This window comes from Giraffa tippelskirchi, chromosome 5, assembly GCF_054371585.1.
Source record: "Giraffa tippelskirchi isolate mGirTip1 chromosome 5, T2T-mGirTip1v1.2.pri, whole genome shotgun sequence".
Taxonomy (NCBI): domain Eukaryota; kingdom Metazoa; phylum Chordata; class Mammalia; order Artiodactyla; family Giraffidae; genus Giraffa; species Giraffa tippelskirchi.
The window spans coordinates 129,847,512-129,864,248 of NC_137279.1; the positions used below are offsets into that span (position 1 = coordinate 129,847,512).

At 34.7% G+C, this 16,737-nt stretch overlaps 1 protein-coding gene across 47 annotated transcripts in view; it reads left to right on the forward strand.

Moving 5' to 3' along the window:
* The window catches only part of HFM1 (helicase for meiosis 1), a 107,182-nt gene that overhangs the window by 63,414 nt on the left and 27,031 nt on the right, over nt 1–16,737 (forward strand). For 42 of the 47 annotated variants that reach the window (XR_014052637.1, XR_014052638.1, XR_014052649.1 and 39 more), the window contains 5 exons: nt 2,254–2,339; nt 2,855–2,938; nt 3,062–3,219; nt 4,597–4,700; nt 5,154–5,300. Coding sequence is in view for 28 of the 47 variants with exons in the window: in XM_081486455.1 (XP_081342581.1) it covers nt 2,254–2,339; nt 2,855–2,938; nt 3,062–3,219; nt 4,597–4,700; nt 5,154–5,300 (579 nt within the window). In the remaining 19 variants the exon portion in view is untranslated. The remainder of the gene's footprint in view (nt 1–2,253; nt 2,340–2,854; nt 2,939–3,061; nt 3,220–4,596; nt 4,701–5,153; nt 5,301–16,737) is intronic. The other 5 variants (XM_081486470.1, XM_081486472.1, XM_081486480.1 and 2 more) reach the window with 1 other exon arrangement.

Consider the following 16,737-nt stretch of genomic DNA (forward strand, 5'->3'; position numbering starts at 1 on the left):
AAGTGATGGGACCAGATGCCATGATCTTAGTTTTCTGACAATTCTAGTAACAAAGACATTTGAAAACAGCCTAAATATCCATGAACAGAGAAAATGGACAATAGTGTTATATCGCATGATATGGATATATATGCTGCTGCTGCTGCTATGTCGCTTCAGTCGTGTCCGACTCTGTGCGACCCCATAGACAGCAGCGCACCAGGCTCCCCCGTCCTTGGGATTCTCCAGGCAAGACCACTGGAGTGGGTTGCCATTTCCTTCTCCAATGCATGCAAGTGAAAAGTGAAAGTGAAGTCGCTCAGTCGTGTCTGACTCTTAGCGACCCCGTGGACTGCAGCCTACCAGGCTCCTGCGTCCATGGGATTTTCCAGGCAAGAGTACTGGAGTGGGGTGCCATTGCCTTCTCAGCAATAAAAAGGCATGAAGTGTTGACGCAAATAACAACATGGATGAATTTTAAAATAATCATACAGAGTAGAAGAAGCCAGACTAATTACATTTAAATGAAAGACTAGAAAATAGAATAGTAATAGAAAGCAGATCAGTGGTTGCTTAGGGACAGTGTGGGAAGGGCATGACGAATTACAAAGGGGCACAAGAAAACTTTTAGAGGCAAAAGTATTGTTAATTAGCTTGGTTGTAGTGATAGTTTCTCATACACACACAAATACACGAAATCACATGTCAAGTTTATTGTAAATCAGTTATATTCAGTCGATAAAATTGTAAAAATGAAAAAATATTCACTCACCAAATGAGCAAAAACTCAAAGTCTTGTAGGGAGATAAAATAAGGTTATGAACATGCTCATGCAGTGTTGGTTGGAGCTTAAGTCTAACAATATCTATTAAAATGCACAATCTTTAAAATAGCTATTTCACTAACAGTTAAAGTTATAGAAATATTTCCACAAAGGTACAAATAAAGATTTATACAAATTTGTACAAAGGTACAAATTATTTATAATTGCATAATCTTAAATGCTCACCAGTAGCAAAATGATTAAAGTATGAATTATCCATAAAAATGATTATTAATAAAATTTCACTAAATTTGAAGAAGTCAGTCTTTCTGAGTTTCTAGAATATTGTCAGTCTGGGCATCAGTTGCATTCTATCCCTTCCAAATTGTCAACACAAACATGTTTTTCACACTTCCTCAGTACAGCTGAACAGAAAGAAACAAATATTGCCCAGCAAAATTCATGTAATAGAAAAGTGAGAGAATCCAAACAAAAAAGTAAATTGAGTATCAGGAAAAAATAATGAATACAAGTTGATTTTCAACAGTGTTTATCAGCTAAAAATTAAAACTCAGGAAAGGTTATAAGGGAAAATGGAAATTAACATTAAGGAATTAAGAATACTAGGAGTTGTGTCTTAAGAATGAGTAAGAAATTCTCAAAAATAGTCAGCTTTGAGTAAGGAAAGGAGTATCATACCCTCCCCAGTAATATATATTCCTTAAACAAGGTGGTACTACTTAGGAATTTTATACTTCTGACAATAGTTTCTATTTGAGGATTTGGCTAAATTCATTCATGTGAATGTCAGAATTAAAAATTACAGTTTCTTAAATGCATAAAGAGACAGAAAAGGTCCAAAGGCAGACGAGCTCTTGATGTGTTTAAGGAGCAAAATTAAAGCCTATGTGGCTGCAGTATAGTCAGCAAGAGGGGAATGGCAGGAAATTAAATTGGAGAGGTAGGCTGTGGTCAAGTCACATAGGTAAGAGAGTTTGAAATTGCTACTTTATTCTAAATGCAATGGAAAGACATTGCTAATTTTAGACAGAAGAGTAAAATTATCTAAATTAGTACAGCAACAGAGAGAGAACTCAATTTCTAAGACAAATGCTCAGAGAGCCACAGCTTCATAAAACAATATTCCATCCTTGACTCATGTTGCCTTTAAAAAAAAAAAAACACGACTGTAACCATAGATGTTTCTTGGTACTTCCTCTGTGGATGACATAAGGTAAAACTAAGTGTTGAGACATCACGTGAATCAAAGAATTCCTCTTTATTTTATAAAGCATATGAGTGTTCTATTTGAGTTTGAAAAAATAAATATGAACAACCAAATAATGTCACAGCCCAATCAATCCAATTGAGACTATCTTTTTAAAACTTTAAAAATCGTTAGTCTGACTCTAAGATTTTCTTTTTTTAGTAATGTAGTTGTTACATATTTAAGTGTAGATTTAGTTTAAAATGTATTGTTTAAAAACTACTGTTTGATTAATTTTCCACAGGTATAACATTATCAAATGCTATGGTAAATGCAGGTTTGACTTCCTTTAAAAAAATAGAAGAAACAGATGCAAGGGAACTTGAGCTGGTATTTAATATTTACTTATTCCTAATGTTACCTGAATTCTGTATACACTCCAAAGCCTGACCTTTTATCTTTATTTCTACTAAAAAAATGATTTTCCCTCTCATAGTCATATATATCGGAGAAGGAAATGGCAACCCACTCCAGTACTCTTGCCTGGAAAATCCTATGGACAGGGGAGCCTGGTAGGCTGCAGTCCATGGGTTCGCTACAGGTCGGACAGGACTGAGCGACTTCACTTTCACTTTTCCCTTTCATGCATTGGAGAAGGAAATGGCAACCCACTCCAGTGTTCTTGCCTGGAGAATCCCAGGGACGGGGGGGGCCTGGTGGGCTGCCGTCTGTGGGGTCGCACAGGGTCGGACACGACTGAAGTGACTTGGCAGCAGTCATATATATTTTTAACTTAAAATTTTGGGTAATAAGTGTATTAAAAGTGTTAACTCTAAAAGGTATTTTACTAAAAGAGTTTTTAGTGTAGTAGTAAGAACATAATGATAATAAGTATGTTGTTTTAGATTTTAAATAGACATCCCCCTTTTGGAACTCAGATAAAAGAAACAGTGATGTATCTACCAAAATATGAACTTGAAGTGGAACAGGTAAGCATTTTCCATTTTTCATATGTTTTGATTTTCAGGAATAAGCTACCCATAACTGATTGGGAGCTGAGTATAAGTAGTAAGGTTATTTTTAACACATTTTATGCCTATCCTTTTTTAAAGATTACAAGATATAGTGATACCATGGCGGAAATATTAGTGACTGTTATATTAAGAAACTTTGAACAGCTACAAACTAAAAGAACAGCACCAAATTCTCACTATGTCACCTTGATCATAGGTGATGCAGATAATCAACTGGTTTTTAAGCACAAAATTATGTAAGCATGAAATTTCTATTTATTTTATTTTTAAGCATGTATTACAAAAGAAAAATTCTGATGAAGAAAAGAGTAGTAAAATCATGGTGGGGTCAATTAAATTACATTTTCCTGATTCTATAATGGGATAAAAGAAATTGTCTATTAAAGAAGGTATTAATATTAGGTCTGTTTTAGATTATTTAGTATTCAAATTAACAAAGTATAAAGTCTATCACCATGATTTGAAACAAGTAATAGATGACCTTTAGGAGTAGCTCTAATTCATTATTGCTGAACTTTCTTATTTTGTTGCTTTTCTCCTATAATTCATGACCTTATTACTCTTTGAGTGCAATCTTCAAAATATATTTGCTATTTCTGTATTAAAATTTAACTGCTAGAGCCACTGTAGGATCCGGGCAACCATATCCAATAGATAAAGGAGATACCTTGCCTTATATCTTGTTTTCTAGCATATCATTCTATAATTTTTACTTCAGCCTTTTTTCTGATACTCCTATATATTTTCTCCCAGGTTGTCATAAGCAAATTCTGAGGCTAATAGTTGTAGCTGCAGCTAATACTTTTTGAGCACTTAGTAAGTTCCAGGTATTGAACTGTTTAATCGTTATATAGGTAGTTTATAGCAAAAACTAGATTCGAAGCCCAGCATTCTGACTCCAAAGTCTATGTTCCTAAGCATATGATGTACCTGTAAGTTCAGGATGGTAGTAACTGAAATGGGAATCTCCTAACTGTTGCCAGTGTACTGAAAGATACTTTCCTAAAACACCCCATGCAAGGATCCTAAAGAGGCTGCAGTGACTGATAAGGATATGCTTTTCACTGATAATTACTCTCCTGTAACTAGTCATAATACACTTACAGAGAATATATAACTATATAAATCTTTATTCTCTGTGACAAGTAAATCTAATGACTTTGACTATAGGAGGCTAAAATAAGTTCAATCACAGAATTGACTGCTGGTGATATGATGTTCTTAGGTACAAACTATTTCATATCATTAAAAAAGTACTCAAAGTTCTCACAAATCCATGTCACTTATGTATAGCTATTTAAAAGTGGTAGTGATTTAAGGGCAAGATCATAGATTGTCAAGAACAACTATATGTACAGGTGGGCTGGAAGTGATTGTATGCAACTTAGAGCCAGCTGTTGGGTGAACATATAGTTAAGTAGATTATGGAAATAGTAGCTCCATTGAAATTCCATTTTCCCTATCCAAAGAACTTGGTGAAAGTAGTTTTCAGAAACTGACTTAAGTTTACTACCAGATGGGACATACCTTAGTATCAATTAGCCTTGACGATTAATTTATTATTTCATTTAACATTCAAAATCACTATTTAAGTGACACATTACTTTTTTCAGGGATTCTGTTTTGCTAAAAGCTGGAAATTGGGCTAAAAAGTTTGATGTGAGGAGAACTCTTAAATCTGAAGATCTTAGCATAAATCTAATTAGTTCAGAATATGGTAAGTTCATTAAAATAATGAATACATGAATGTAAAAAATAGGAGAGCACTTAAAAATTTCCTTTATGTAAACAGAAAAACAACATGTGATATTGTGTAAAAATAATTTAAGTAAAATGAATAATTTTAAAGGAAGTGTCATGTATTTGGGTATGTAAAGATAGTGTAGACTAGGATAATAAAATTAAATTTCGCCTGTTCATTTATAGACATTTTATTTTTTAAGGTAAATTTCAATTATTGTAGGAGCATTGATTTTTATTTTTATGACAGATGTGTACTTTTTCATTTGTTATACCTTTTAAAGTTTCTTTAAAACATTTTTATTTCCTGAACTTGTTAGACTTTTTAGTTCAACAAGGTATAAAATATAAGAGGTATAAAAACAAATAAATTGTCTCATGCATGGATATATATGACTTAAGCTTTGTATGCTTTTTTTTCTTTTTCCAGTTGGACTTGATATACAGCGGAAATTTACGGTCTTTTACTTAGGACCCAAGAGATTTGGAAATCAAATAATTATACAAAAAAAATCAGAAACAGAGATTTCCCATTCTAAACATTCAGATAGATCTACTGTAGCAGGGCCCAAAAAAGGTAAATAGCTGTGTTTATTTCTGTTTTTCATTAAAGCAAATATAAGGCTGGGGATGGTATCATCAGTATAGTATTGCTTCATTTAGATTGTGGATACTCTGCAATTAGATGTTTAGGCTTTCTAATAATTGCATTAATGATATATCATAGGAATTCTTATAGTTAGTATTTGTCAAGTTGGGGTGATTTTTTATTTCTCCATCAATTTTGAATGAGATCTTTGCCAGGTACAGTAACCTTGGTTGTAGGTTTTTCCCTTTCAGTTCTTTAAATATATCCTGCCATTCCCTTCTGGCCTACAGAGTTTCTGCTGAAAGATCAGCTGTTAAATGTATGGGGTTTCCCTTGTGTGTTACTTGTTGCTTTTCCCTTGCTGCTTTTAATATTCTTTCTTTGTGTTTAATCTTTGTTAGTTTGATTAGTATGTGTCTTGGCATGTTTCTCCTTGGGTTTATCCTATATGGGACTCTTTGCCCCTCGTGGACTTGATTGATTATTTTCTTTTCCATATTGGGGAAATTTTCAACTATAATCTCTTCAAAAATTTTCTCATACCCTTTCTTTTTCTCTTCTTCTTCTGGACCTCTATAATTCAAATGTTGGTACATTTGATATTGTCCCAGAAGTCTCTGATACTATCCTCTGTTCTTTTCATTCTTTTTGCTTTATTCTGCTTTTCAGAAGTTATTTCCATCATTTTATCTTCCAGCTCACTGATTTGTTCTTCTGCTTCAGGTACTCTGCTATTGATTCCTTCTGGAGTATTTAATTTCAGTTATTGTAGTATTTGTCTCTGTATGTTTATTCTTTAATTCTTCTGGGTCTTTGTTTGTTGATTCTTGCATTTTCTCCATTCTGTTTTTGAGGTTTTTGATCATCTTTACTATCATTATTCTGAATTCCTTTTCAGATAATTTGCCTATTTCCTCTTCATTTATTTGGACTTCTGTGTTTCTAGTTTGTTCCTTCATTTGTGTAGTATTTCTCTGCCTTTTCAATATATTTTTTAAACTTACTATGTTTGAGGTCTCCTTTTCCCAGGCCGCAAGGTTGAATTTTTTCTTCCTTTTGGTTTCTGCCCTCCTAAGGTTGATACAGTGGTTTGTGTAAGCTTTGTATAGGATGAAATTTGTGCTGAGTTTTTGTTGTTGTTGTTTTTCCTCTGATGGGCAAGGCTGAGTAAGGTGGTAATCCTGTCTGCTGATGATTTTGTTTGTATTTTTGTTTTGTTTGTTGTTTAGATGAGACATCCTTCACAGGGTGCTACTGGTGGTTGGGTGATGCTGGGTCTTGTATTCAGGTGATTTCCTTTGTGTAAGTTCTCACTATTTGATACTCCCTAGGGTTAGTTCTCTGGTAGTCTAGGGTCTTGGAGTCAGTGAGCCCACTCTAAAGGCTCAGGGCTTGATCTTGAGCTGTAGAGATAGCCTTCACCATTCATGGCCACATAGAGGCTGGCCTTCACCCCTTGGATGGCCACCACACACAGGCCCACAGGGATTAGATTGAAGAGGGTGTAGTCGCTGTGTTCGTCCTTGTTCCCATTGACGGTACCATCTGGGTGCATCTGCAGGAAATATCCCTGCTGGCTGAATACCGTTGTCACAATTCCTTTCAGCTGAGGTTCACTTAGGCTGCTGCTGGACCTCAGGCTCCTTCCAAAGAGACACTGCAGCATATGTACTCCTTTCTTCAAAGAAAGCTCATGAATCTTCTGGGGTGGTTTTTGGAGAAAAAATTGACCAGTTTTTTATATATATTTCCCCTTTTCATACCCACTCCATTCTTATGGCCACGTTAGGGAGAGAGTAAGTGATGTACAAGAATTAACAGATTTGATAAGACAAAGCAGATGACAAACAATTTTTTTTTTTAATTATGGGACATTCAAATAGAGAAGTAGAAAGAAGTATAATATGTACCCATCACCCACCTAAAACAGTTATCAGCTCAGGGCTACTATAGTCTCATCTGTACCTCTGTTCAGATTTCTCCTTGTATTTTTTTTGAAGAAAATCAGATATTATATTATTTCCTCCATAAATGTTTTAGTATATATTTGTAAATGGTAAGGATTTAAGAAAAAATAACTGCATTACATAAAAAACTAATGGTAACTAATCATTATCCAATACTGAGTTAATGTAAAATATCTGATTACTCATAAATATCATAGATATATCATCTTGATACCATTTAGATATACCAGATTGGCTCCTGAATCCTTTTGCTATGTTCTTAGTAGTTTTGATAGCTTTCGTGCTGTGTGGGATGATGTTCTAGGCTTACCTTTTATAATTCCAGCCTCTGACCTGTAATAAGCCTTTTCTCCAAAGATCCCTGGTTTCTTTTCCAGATAAATAATTTGTGTGCTAGAGGAGCTCATTGCCATTGAGAGATTCTCTCTTACCTTTTTCCATGCACAGAATTATGAAATATGTGATTTTTTGTTTTTAAAGATAAAATGCATAATTGATTTATAGTTAAATGTCCAAATCAAATTCAGGACTATAGTATTTATCCTTAAAGTCAAAGATCTATACTCAATGATCTGTATCTCCTTTCTGCCATGCTGAGAAATTTGATTCTCAAGGATTTCAAAAATTATAGAATGCCACTAATCTTCTTTATTCTACATTATACACACAACAATTAGCTGTTATTTATCAGGTTAACAGCACCAAACTGCACTTTTTTGGGGCTGCATCACAGTTTGTGGGCCATTCACTATGTTTTCCTGACAGAGGAAAAAAGCAAGCCCTTGCTGGTGGAATATAACAAAATCCAGAAACTGCAGATATAATGTCTGCCATACAATAAGAAATTATGAAACCTGCAAAGAAGCAGGACTATATGACTCATAATTAACTATATAAGAAAATGAAACAGCCCTGTAGGCAATTCAAATGGTAGAGTTGACATTTAAAGATTATAAAACAACTGTGATTAATATTTTCAAGAAAATAGGGAGAGGAAATATACAAATGAATGAAACGATGGAAATTTTCACCAGAAAATTGAAATCCATAGAGATTTAAATGAACTTTCTAGAACTGAAAAATGTAGTAGCTGAAGTGAAGAACTCATTAGGTAGGTTTAATATTAGTTTGGATATGTTCAAACACAGGATTTATGAACTGTTAGAAATATCAATAGAAAATATCCAAATGGAAGCCCAGAAATTAGAGAACAGAAAGAACACAAAAGAGTGTAATACTCAAAATACTAACATATGCATAAAGTCTGAGTAAAGAAAGAATGGGACAAATGCAGTATTCAAAGAGACAAGCTGAGAACATTCCACAACAGTGAAAGACATCAACCCACAGATTCAGAATTTCAGCAAACCCAAGAAGAGATAAATACACAGAAAACCACATAAGACTGAAAATGAAGAGATAAAACATGAATTAACAATATCAAGAATAAAACAGGTGATATCATTACAGATCCTATAGGCATAAAAAATCTGCCAAGATATTATAAATAACTTTACCAATGAATTTGACATAATTTAGGTAAAAAGGAACAAATACCTTGAGGAGAAATCTTACCAAAACTGACAGAAGAAATAGAAAATCTGAGTAGTCTTGACTCTAGTAATAAAACTGAAGAAACTTAAAAAGATCTTTCCATAAAGAAATCCTGAGGTTCAGATGACTTCATTTCTTATATAGTTGAATATGAGTTATATGGTCCTGCCTCTTTGCAGGTTTCATAAGTTCTTATTGTATGGCAGACATTGTATCTGCAGATTCTGGATTATATTATATTCCACCATTCGAGATGTGGCTATGCTCCCTGGATCAGGAAGATCCCTTGGAGTAAGAAATGGCAACTCACTCGTATTCTTGCCTGGAAAATTCCATAGACAGAGGAGCCTGGTGGGCTACAGTCCATGGGGTCACAAAGAGTCAGACATGACTGAGCACACAGAACAGCACAGCAATGTAAAATTTACCCAAACTTTTTTAGAAAAAAATGAATACTTTCTAATGTTTTAATTTTCAAAAGCCAGCATGACTTTGATTTCAAAACTTGGAAAGGACATTAAAAGAAAGAGAAATTATTCGAACTATTAGCAAGTGGAATCTAGCTACATATTTAAAAAGCATAATACAGTACGGTTAAGTATAGCTTATTCCACCTGTGCAAGAAAGCCTTGGCATTTAAAAATGCATCAATATATTTCTTACATTAACAGGGAAAAAAAACATGTGATCCTCTTTATGGATGTCAAAAAAAGGTTGACAAAAATCCAGTGTTAATTTTTTATTAAAAATATATAGCAAGCGTTATACACAATATTGAAATATTTTTTTAAACTTTCCCATTTAAATGGAGAATGATGAAATGGTCTTCTCTATTACTACTTCTTTTTAACATTGTGATAGAAGTCCTAGTCAGTACAACTATATAGGAAAAGAAATATAAGGGATAAGGATTGGGAAGGGAGAAGTAAACTATCATTACTTGAAAGCAACATGATTATGTACCTAGAAAATATAAAAGACTCTGTGGACACACTATTAAAATTAATATATAAATTTAGAAACATCACTGGATACAGAGTCAATGTTAAAAATTGCACAACATCGAAAAAGAATAAAATGCTTAATAAATTTAACAAAATAAGGACAAGATGTGAGCACTGCAAACTATAAAACACCATTGAAAGAAATTAAAGAAGATGTAAATAGATGGAAAGATATACCATGTTTGTGGATTGGAAGTCTTAATATCATTAAGATGGCAACATTTCCCAAATTATTTTAAAAAATCAATGCAGTCCCTGTTCAAAATTCCAGCTTCTTTTGACAGAAATTTACAAGTTGATTCTAAAATTCATATGGAAATGTAATGGACCCAAAATAGCCAAATCAATCTTGAAAAAGAGAACATACATGGAGACTCACATTTCCTGATTTCAAAACTTACTATAAAACTATAGTAATCAAGGTAGTGTATTTGTGTTATGTTGTTATTCACTCAGTTGTGTCTGACTCTTCACAGACCCCATGGACTATAGCCCTCTATGCTCCTCTGTTCTTGGGATCCTCTAGGCAACAATACTGGAGTGGGTTGCCATTTCCTCCCCAAGAGGATCTTCCCAGTGCAGGGATCAAACCTGGGTCTCCCATATTGCAGGCAGATTCTTTACCATTTGAGCCATCAGTGATTCCCAAGATAGTGTAGTACTGATATAATAATAGACCAATAGAATATAATTGAAAGTACAGAAATAAATCTATGGTCAATTGACTCTGATCGAAGATGCCAAAATAATTCAGTGGGGAAAGAACAGTGTTTCACCAAAAATGGCTGGGCATCTGGATAACCAGTTGCATTAGTTTGAACCTCTACTTCATCCTATATATAAAAATTTACTCTGAATGGATCAGTGACCTAAAGATAAGAGTTAAAACTGTAAAACCCTTAGAAGAACACTTGGGTGTATATTTTCATGAGCTTGGATTAGGCAGTATTAGGCATATTATTAGATATGACACCCAAAGCTCAGGCAACCAAAGGGGAAAAAAAACAGATGAATTGGACTTTATCAAGATCGAAAACTTCTGTGCTTCAAATGAAACTATCAAGAAAGTGAAGAAAAAGAATGTGGAAAACAATCCATAGAATGAGAAAATATTTGCAAATCATATATCTGATAAAAGAGTAGTATCTAGTATGTATAAAGAAATCTTATAGCTCAACAAATGAAAAGACAAACAACCCAATTAAAACTGGTCAAAGAATTTAGGTAGATATTTTTCAAAGAAGATCTACGAATGGCCAATATACAACATGAAAAAGATGGCCAACATCATTACTGAATACATAAATTCAAATCAAAACCAGTGTGTTACCACCCAGTAGGATGGCTTTAATAAAAAAGATGGACAATAACAAATGTTGGCAAGGATGCAGAGAAATTGAAACTCTCAGACTTTCGGTAGCGGGGATATGAAATTGTGTAGCTGCTTTGGAAGACATTTTGTCAGTTCCTTAAAAAGTTAAGCATAGAATTACCGTGTGATCCAGGAATTCCTCCTTTAGGTATATGTCCAAATGGATTAAAAAATGCTCGTAAAAATGTGTATGTGAATGTTTATAGCAGCATTATTCCTAACAGCCAAAAAATAGAAACAACTCAAATATCTATCAACTAACAGATAAGTAAAATGTGGCATATTCATTTAGTGGAATGTTACTCAGCCATAAAGAAGAATAAACTACTAATATATGCTACAATATAGATGAACCTTGAAAACATGCTGATTAGAGAAGCCAGCCACAAAAGATCAGATATTGTATGATTCCATTTGTATGAATGTCTGTAATAGACACATACATAATGACAGAAAGTAGATTAGTGATTCTAGGAGAAAGGGGCAAGTAGGTTGTTTGTCTTGTTTATACTACATTCTCCTTGGACCTTCGTTCTGGCCACTATTTTTCCAACAGCAAAATTATCGGTAGCTAGCATAACCTTCTTTTATTCAGGCCAAAGTCCAAATTCCTAGAAGGAAAGAGATACTTCCATTTAAGAAAGACAATTTAGAATTAGGATTGCACTGAGAGTATATAAAATCGAGGCTATCAGTAGTGATCCTTTACCATGTACAGAAATTATCAAAGATAGCTGGACCATGTAAGAGAAAACTGAAGCAAAGGTACAGAAAGAAGCAAAAGTGGAGAACGCTAGAACTGAAGTTCTACTGGCTTTCCATTTCTTGGTTTCAGTCCCTCCTGATCCCTAGCTGCCATACTGCTTTTGGATTCTGTGAGATAACAACAACAAAAAAAAAGGTGTCCTTTTCATTATGGGGGATTGGAAGGCAAAAGTAGGAAGACAAGAGATACCAGGAGTCACAGGAAAGTTTAGCCTTGGAGTATAAAATGAAGCAGGCTAAGAGTTTTGCCAAGAGAATGCACTGGTCATAGCAAACTCCCTCTTCCAGCAACACAAGAGACGACTCTGCACATGGACATCAACAGACAGTCAATACTGAAATCAGACTGATTGTATTCTTTGCAGTCAAAGATAGAAAAGCTCTATAAGTCAGCAAAAACAAAACTGTAGCTCAGCTCATGAGCTCCTTATTGCAAAATTAAGACTTAAATTGAAGAAATTTAGGTTTTCCCTAAAACCACTAGGCCATTCAGCTATGACCTAAACAAATCCCTTATGATTATACAGTGGAGGTGACAAATAGATTTAAAGGAGTAAATCTGGTAGACAGAGTGCCTGAAGAACCAGATTATGGGCAGAGGTTCATAACATTGTATGGGAAGTGGTGACCAGAACCATACCCAAGAAGAAATGCAAGGCAAAGTGGTCTGAGGCAAGAAGGCAAGAAGGCCTGAGGAGGCCTTACAAATAGCTGAGAAAAGAAGTGAAAGGGAAAGATATGCCTTACTGAAGGCAAAGTTCCAGAGCATAGCAAAGAGAGATAAGAAAGCCTTCTTAAGTGAACAATGCAAAAAGATAGCGGAAAGCAATAGAATGGGAAAGACTAGAGATCTCTTCAAGAAAATGGAGATACCAAGGCGAAATCTTATGCCAACATGAGCACAATAAAGGACAGAAATGGAAAAGACCTAACAGAAGCAGAAGAGATTAAGAAGAGGTGGCAAGAATACAGAGAAGAACTATACAAAAAAAGGCGTTAATGACCCAGATAACCATGATGGTGTGGTCCCTCACCTAGAGCCAGACATCCTGGAGTGTAAAGTCAAGTGAGCCTTAGGAAGCATTATTACAAACAAAGATAGTGGAGATGATGGAATGCTAGCTGAGCTGTTTCAAATCCTAAAAGATGATGCTGTTAAAGTGCTGCACTCAATATGCCAGCAAATTTGGAAAACTCAGTAGTGACACTGGACTGGAAAAGGTCAGTTTTCATTCCAATCCCAAAATTAGACAACGCTTAAGAATGTTCAGACTACCATACAGTTGCACTCATTTCACATGCTAGCAAAATAATGCTCAAAATCCTTGAAGCTAGGCTTCAGCAGTACCTGAACCGAGACCTTCCAGGTGTACAAGCTGGATTTAGAAAAGGCAAAGGACCAGAGATCAAGTTGCCAACATCCACTGGATCATAAAAAAAAAAATCAAAGGAATTCCAAAAAAGACATCTGCTTCATTGACTGCACTAAAGCCTTTGGTTGTGTGGACCACAACAAACTGGAAAATTCTTAAAGATAAAGGAGTAACAGACCACCTTACCTGTCTCCTGAGAAACCTGTATGCAGGACAAGAAGCAACAGTTAGAACTGAACATGGAACAACAGATGGTTCCAAATTGGGAAAGGAGTATGTAAAAGCTGTGTATTGTCACCCTGACTATTTAACTTATATGAAGAGTACATCATGCAAAATGCCAGGCTGGAAGACTCAAGCTGGAATCAAGATTGCTGGGAGAAATATTGACAGCCTCAGGTAGGCAGATGGTACCACTCTAATGGCAGAAAATGAAGACAAACTAAAGAGCCTTTTGATGACGGTGAAAGAGAAGAGTGAAAAAACTGATTTAAAACTCAATATTCAAAAAACAAAGATCGTGGCATCCAGGCTAATCACTTCATGGCAAATAGATGGGGGAAAAGTGGAAACAGTGACACATTTTATTTTCTTGGGCTCCAAAGTCACTGCGGATGGTGACTGCAGCCACAAAATTTAAAGAGGATTGCCCTTTGGAAGAAAAGCTGTGACAAACCTAGACATCATATTAAAAAGCAGAGACATCACTTTGCCAGCAAAGGTCTGTATAGTCAAAGCTATCATTTTTCCAGTAGTCATGTACACATGTGAGAGTTGTACCATAAAGAAGGCTGAGCACTGGAGAAGACTCTTGAGAGTCCCTTGGACAGCAAGGAGATCAAACCAGTCAATCCTAAAGGAAATCAACCCTGAATACTCATTGGAAGGACTGATGCTGAAGCTGAAGCTCCAGTACTACTGGAAAAGACTGCTGGGAAAGATTGAGGGCAGGAGGAGTAGGGAGATTGAGGCAGAGGAGGAGATGGTTGGATGGCATCATGGACTCAATGGACATAGGTTTGCACAAATTCCGGGAGATGATAAAGGACGGAAGCCTGGCGTGCTGCAGTTCATGGGGTCACAAGGAGTTGGACTCCACTTGTTGGCTGATCAACAATGTAATACATTTCCACCACCCCCACAAGGGGTTTTTTGTTGTAACTGTTTTTGTTTAAAATAGCTTGAATTGTTTCTGTTGCTTGCAACTGTAGTGAAAATTAGGATGTTTACTATACTTAGTATTAGCATGAGACTTTTTTAAGAGCAAAAGTCCCCCAGATTTTCAGTATGACCCTATGGAAAACAGATCAAAGATGCTTCCTATCAGGCGAGTGTTTTATTACACACATACCCCGTTCACATACACATATTATAAATACATCCATCCTATTATACATTCTGATTTATACAGTCAGATTATATTTGAAATATACATTATATCTGAATTATATCTGAGTTATACATTCTAGATATATAATTCAGTTCATATATACAAAATCGAATATCCCCAAATAAAAATGTATAATTATCTCTTCATATATGACATACATACACTACCTGCATTTTCTTTCTCAGTAAACTTACACAATGATGGAATCATAGATTTACCCTACTAAGGTTATGAAAATAGCATTTTCAAAACAATACAAATTTCTGTTTTTTTGACCTCTTGTCTGACCATATTATTAAATGTTAAAATATTTAGCTCAGAAAATCTAGTTGCTTAAGTGATTGTTTCCAAATGTGCTTTCAGGTTCAACAAATATTTTAATATTTTATTTTTTCAAATTGTAAGACCATATTTAAACAGAATTATATACCTTAGAGTACATAATAGAATTTAAAATTTTTATTATGCTTCCTATAACACTTTGAAAACATTTTTTAGCTGTAGTTGCTCACAGTTATAGTCCAAGAGATAAAAATTTTTGTAAATTTTAAGGAAAAATGTTTTTGCTATTTAACATCAGGCAGTGTGAAAATACATATTTTCAGTTGTAAAAATTGTTTTAATTTTTATTTTTAGCATTTAAACTTCTTATCCTTTAAGAAGCACAAGCTGGTTGGATGACATCACCAACTCAATGGACATGAGTTTGAGTAATCTCTGGGAGTTGGTGATGGACAGGGGGCCTGGCGTGCTATAGACCATGGGGTCGCAAAGAGTCGGACACGACTGAGCAACTGAACTGAACTGAACTGATCCTTTAAATGCATTCTCAATAAGAAGTATGGGCTTTGTTTCATTTGAAGAAAATTAATTTGACATTAATAAGTTTATTTGCATTGGCTATGCCTTTTGAGTATGAAAATTTAATGTATTTGAAGAATGCAAGGAAAATATTAGTGCCCAGGCACTTTGGAAATGTGTACATTTAAATACTAGTCAAAGGGCAGTCTGCTTTTCTTTGAACTCTTTGGTGTATATATTCATTAAATTGCAAATCAAGGACTCCAATTCATCAGTGTTACCCTTTTTTTGATAAATAACAAAATGACAGTATAATATTTGACAAAAATTAAAAGGAGATTTGCCTTCTCATTTAAAAAGTAAAATTATAAAGTGCATAAATGTGATTAGAATATATCAGGAACTACAAAATGAAAGTAATATTCTTTTAAAAATATTAACTCCAAAAGCTTATGAACATCCAAATTATTTGAATTTATAGTTAAGAGGGAGACTTCTCAGGTGGCACTAGTACTAAAGAACCTACCTGCCAATACAGGAGACAGAAGAAATGTTGGTTCTGTCCGTGGGTTGGGAAGATCCCCTGGAGGAGGGCATGGCAGCTCACTCCAGTATTCTTGCCTGGAGAATCCCATGGACAGAGGAGCCTGGCAGGCTATAGTACATGGGATCACAAAGAGTTGGACATGACTGAAGCACATGTGCACACATAGTTAGGATGTGAACCTAAGTATGGCAAGGATGCCTCCTATTTTTAATTTGTTTTTTTTCTAGATTTTTAAAAAATCTTTCCTGACCTTACCCTATTGGTCATTATTGACCTTGTTAAAGTAATTTTATGTATTCACTTCAAATGCATCTCTATTTCACATTAATGATTTATTTTGCTTTAAATACTTGGAACTGGAGCTTTAAAAACATATAAATTAATATATTATGTGGCAGAACTAAGGAAATATATACATTTCAGATTTTGATAATGATGGAGTATGGGATCTGTTAATTTGATACCTAAATGTACATCTTTTGTCAAGTTTCTCTCAGAACCATATTTTGCCAGTTATAAATCTCTGTAAGCTTGTGTTTTTTAATAGGACAAATTCAGACAATTCTCAGAACTCAGGGAGTGGAGTGGAGGTGGAGGAGCATTTATGTTTCTGAAGTATCATTTCTAACAGAAATATATTAGAAGTTTCTGT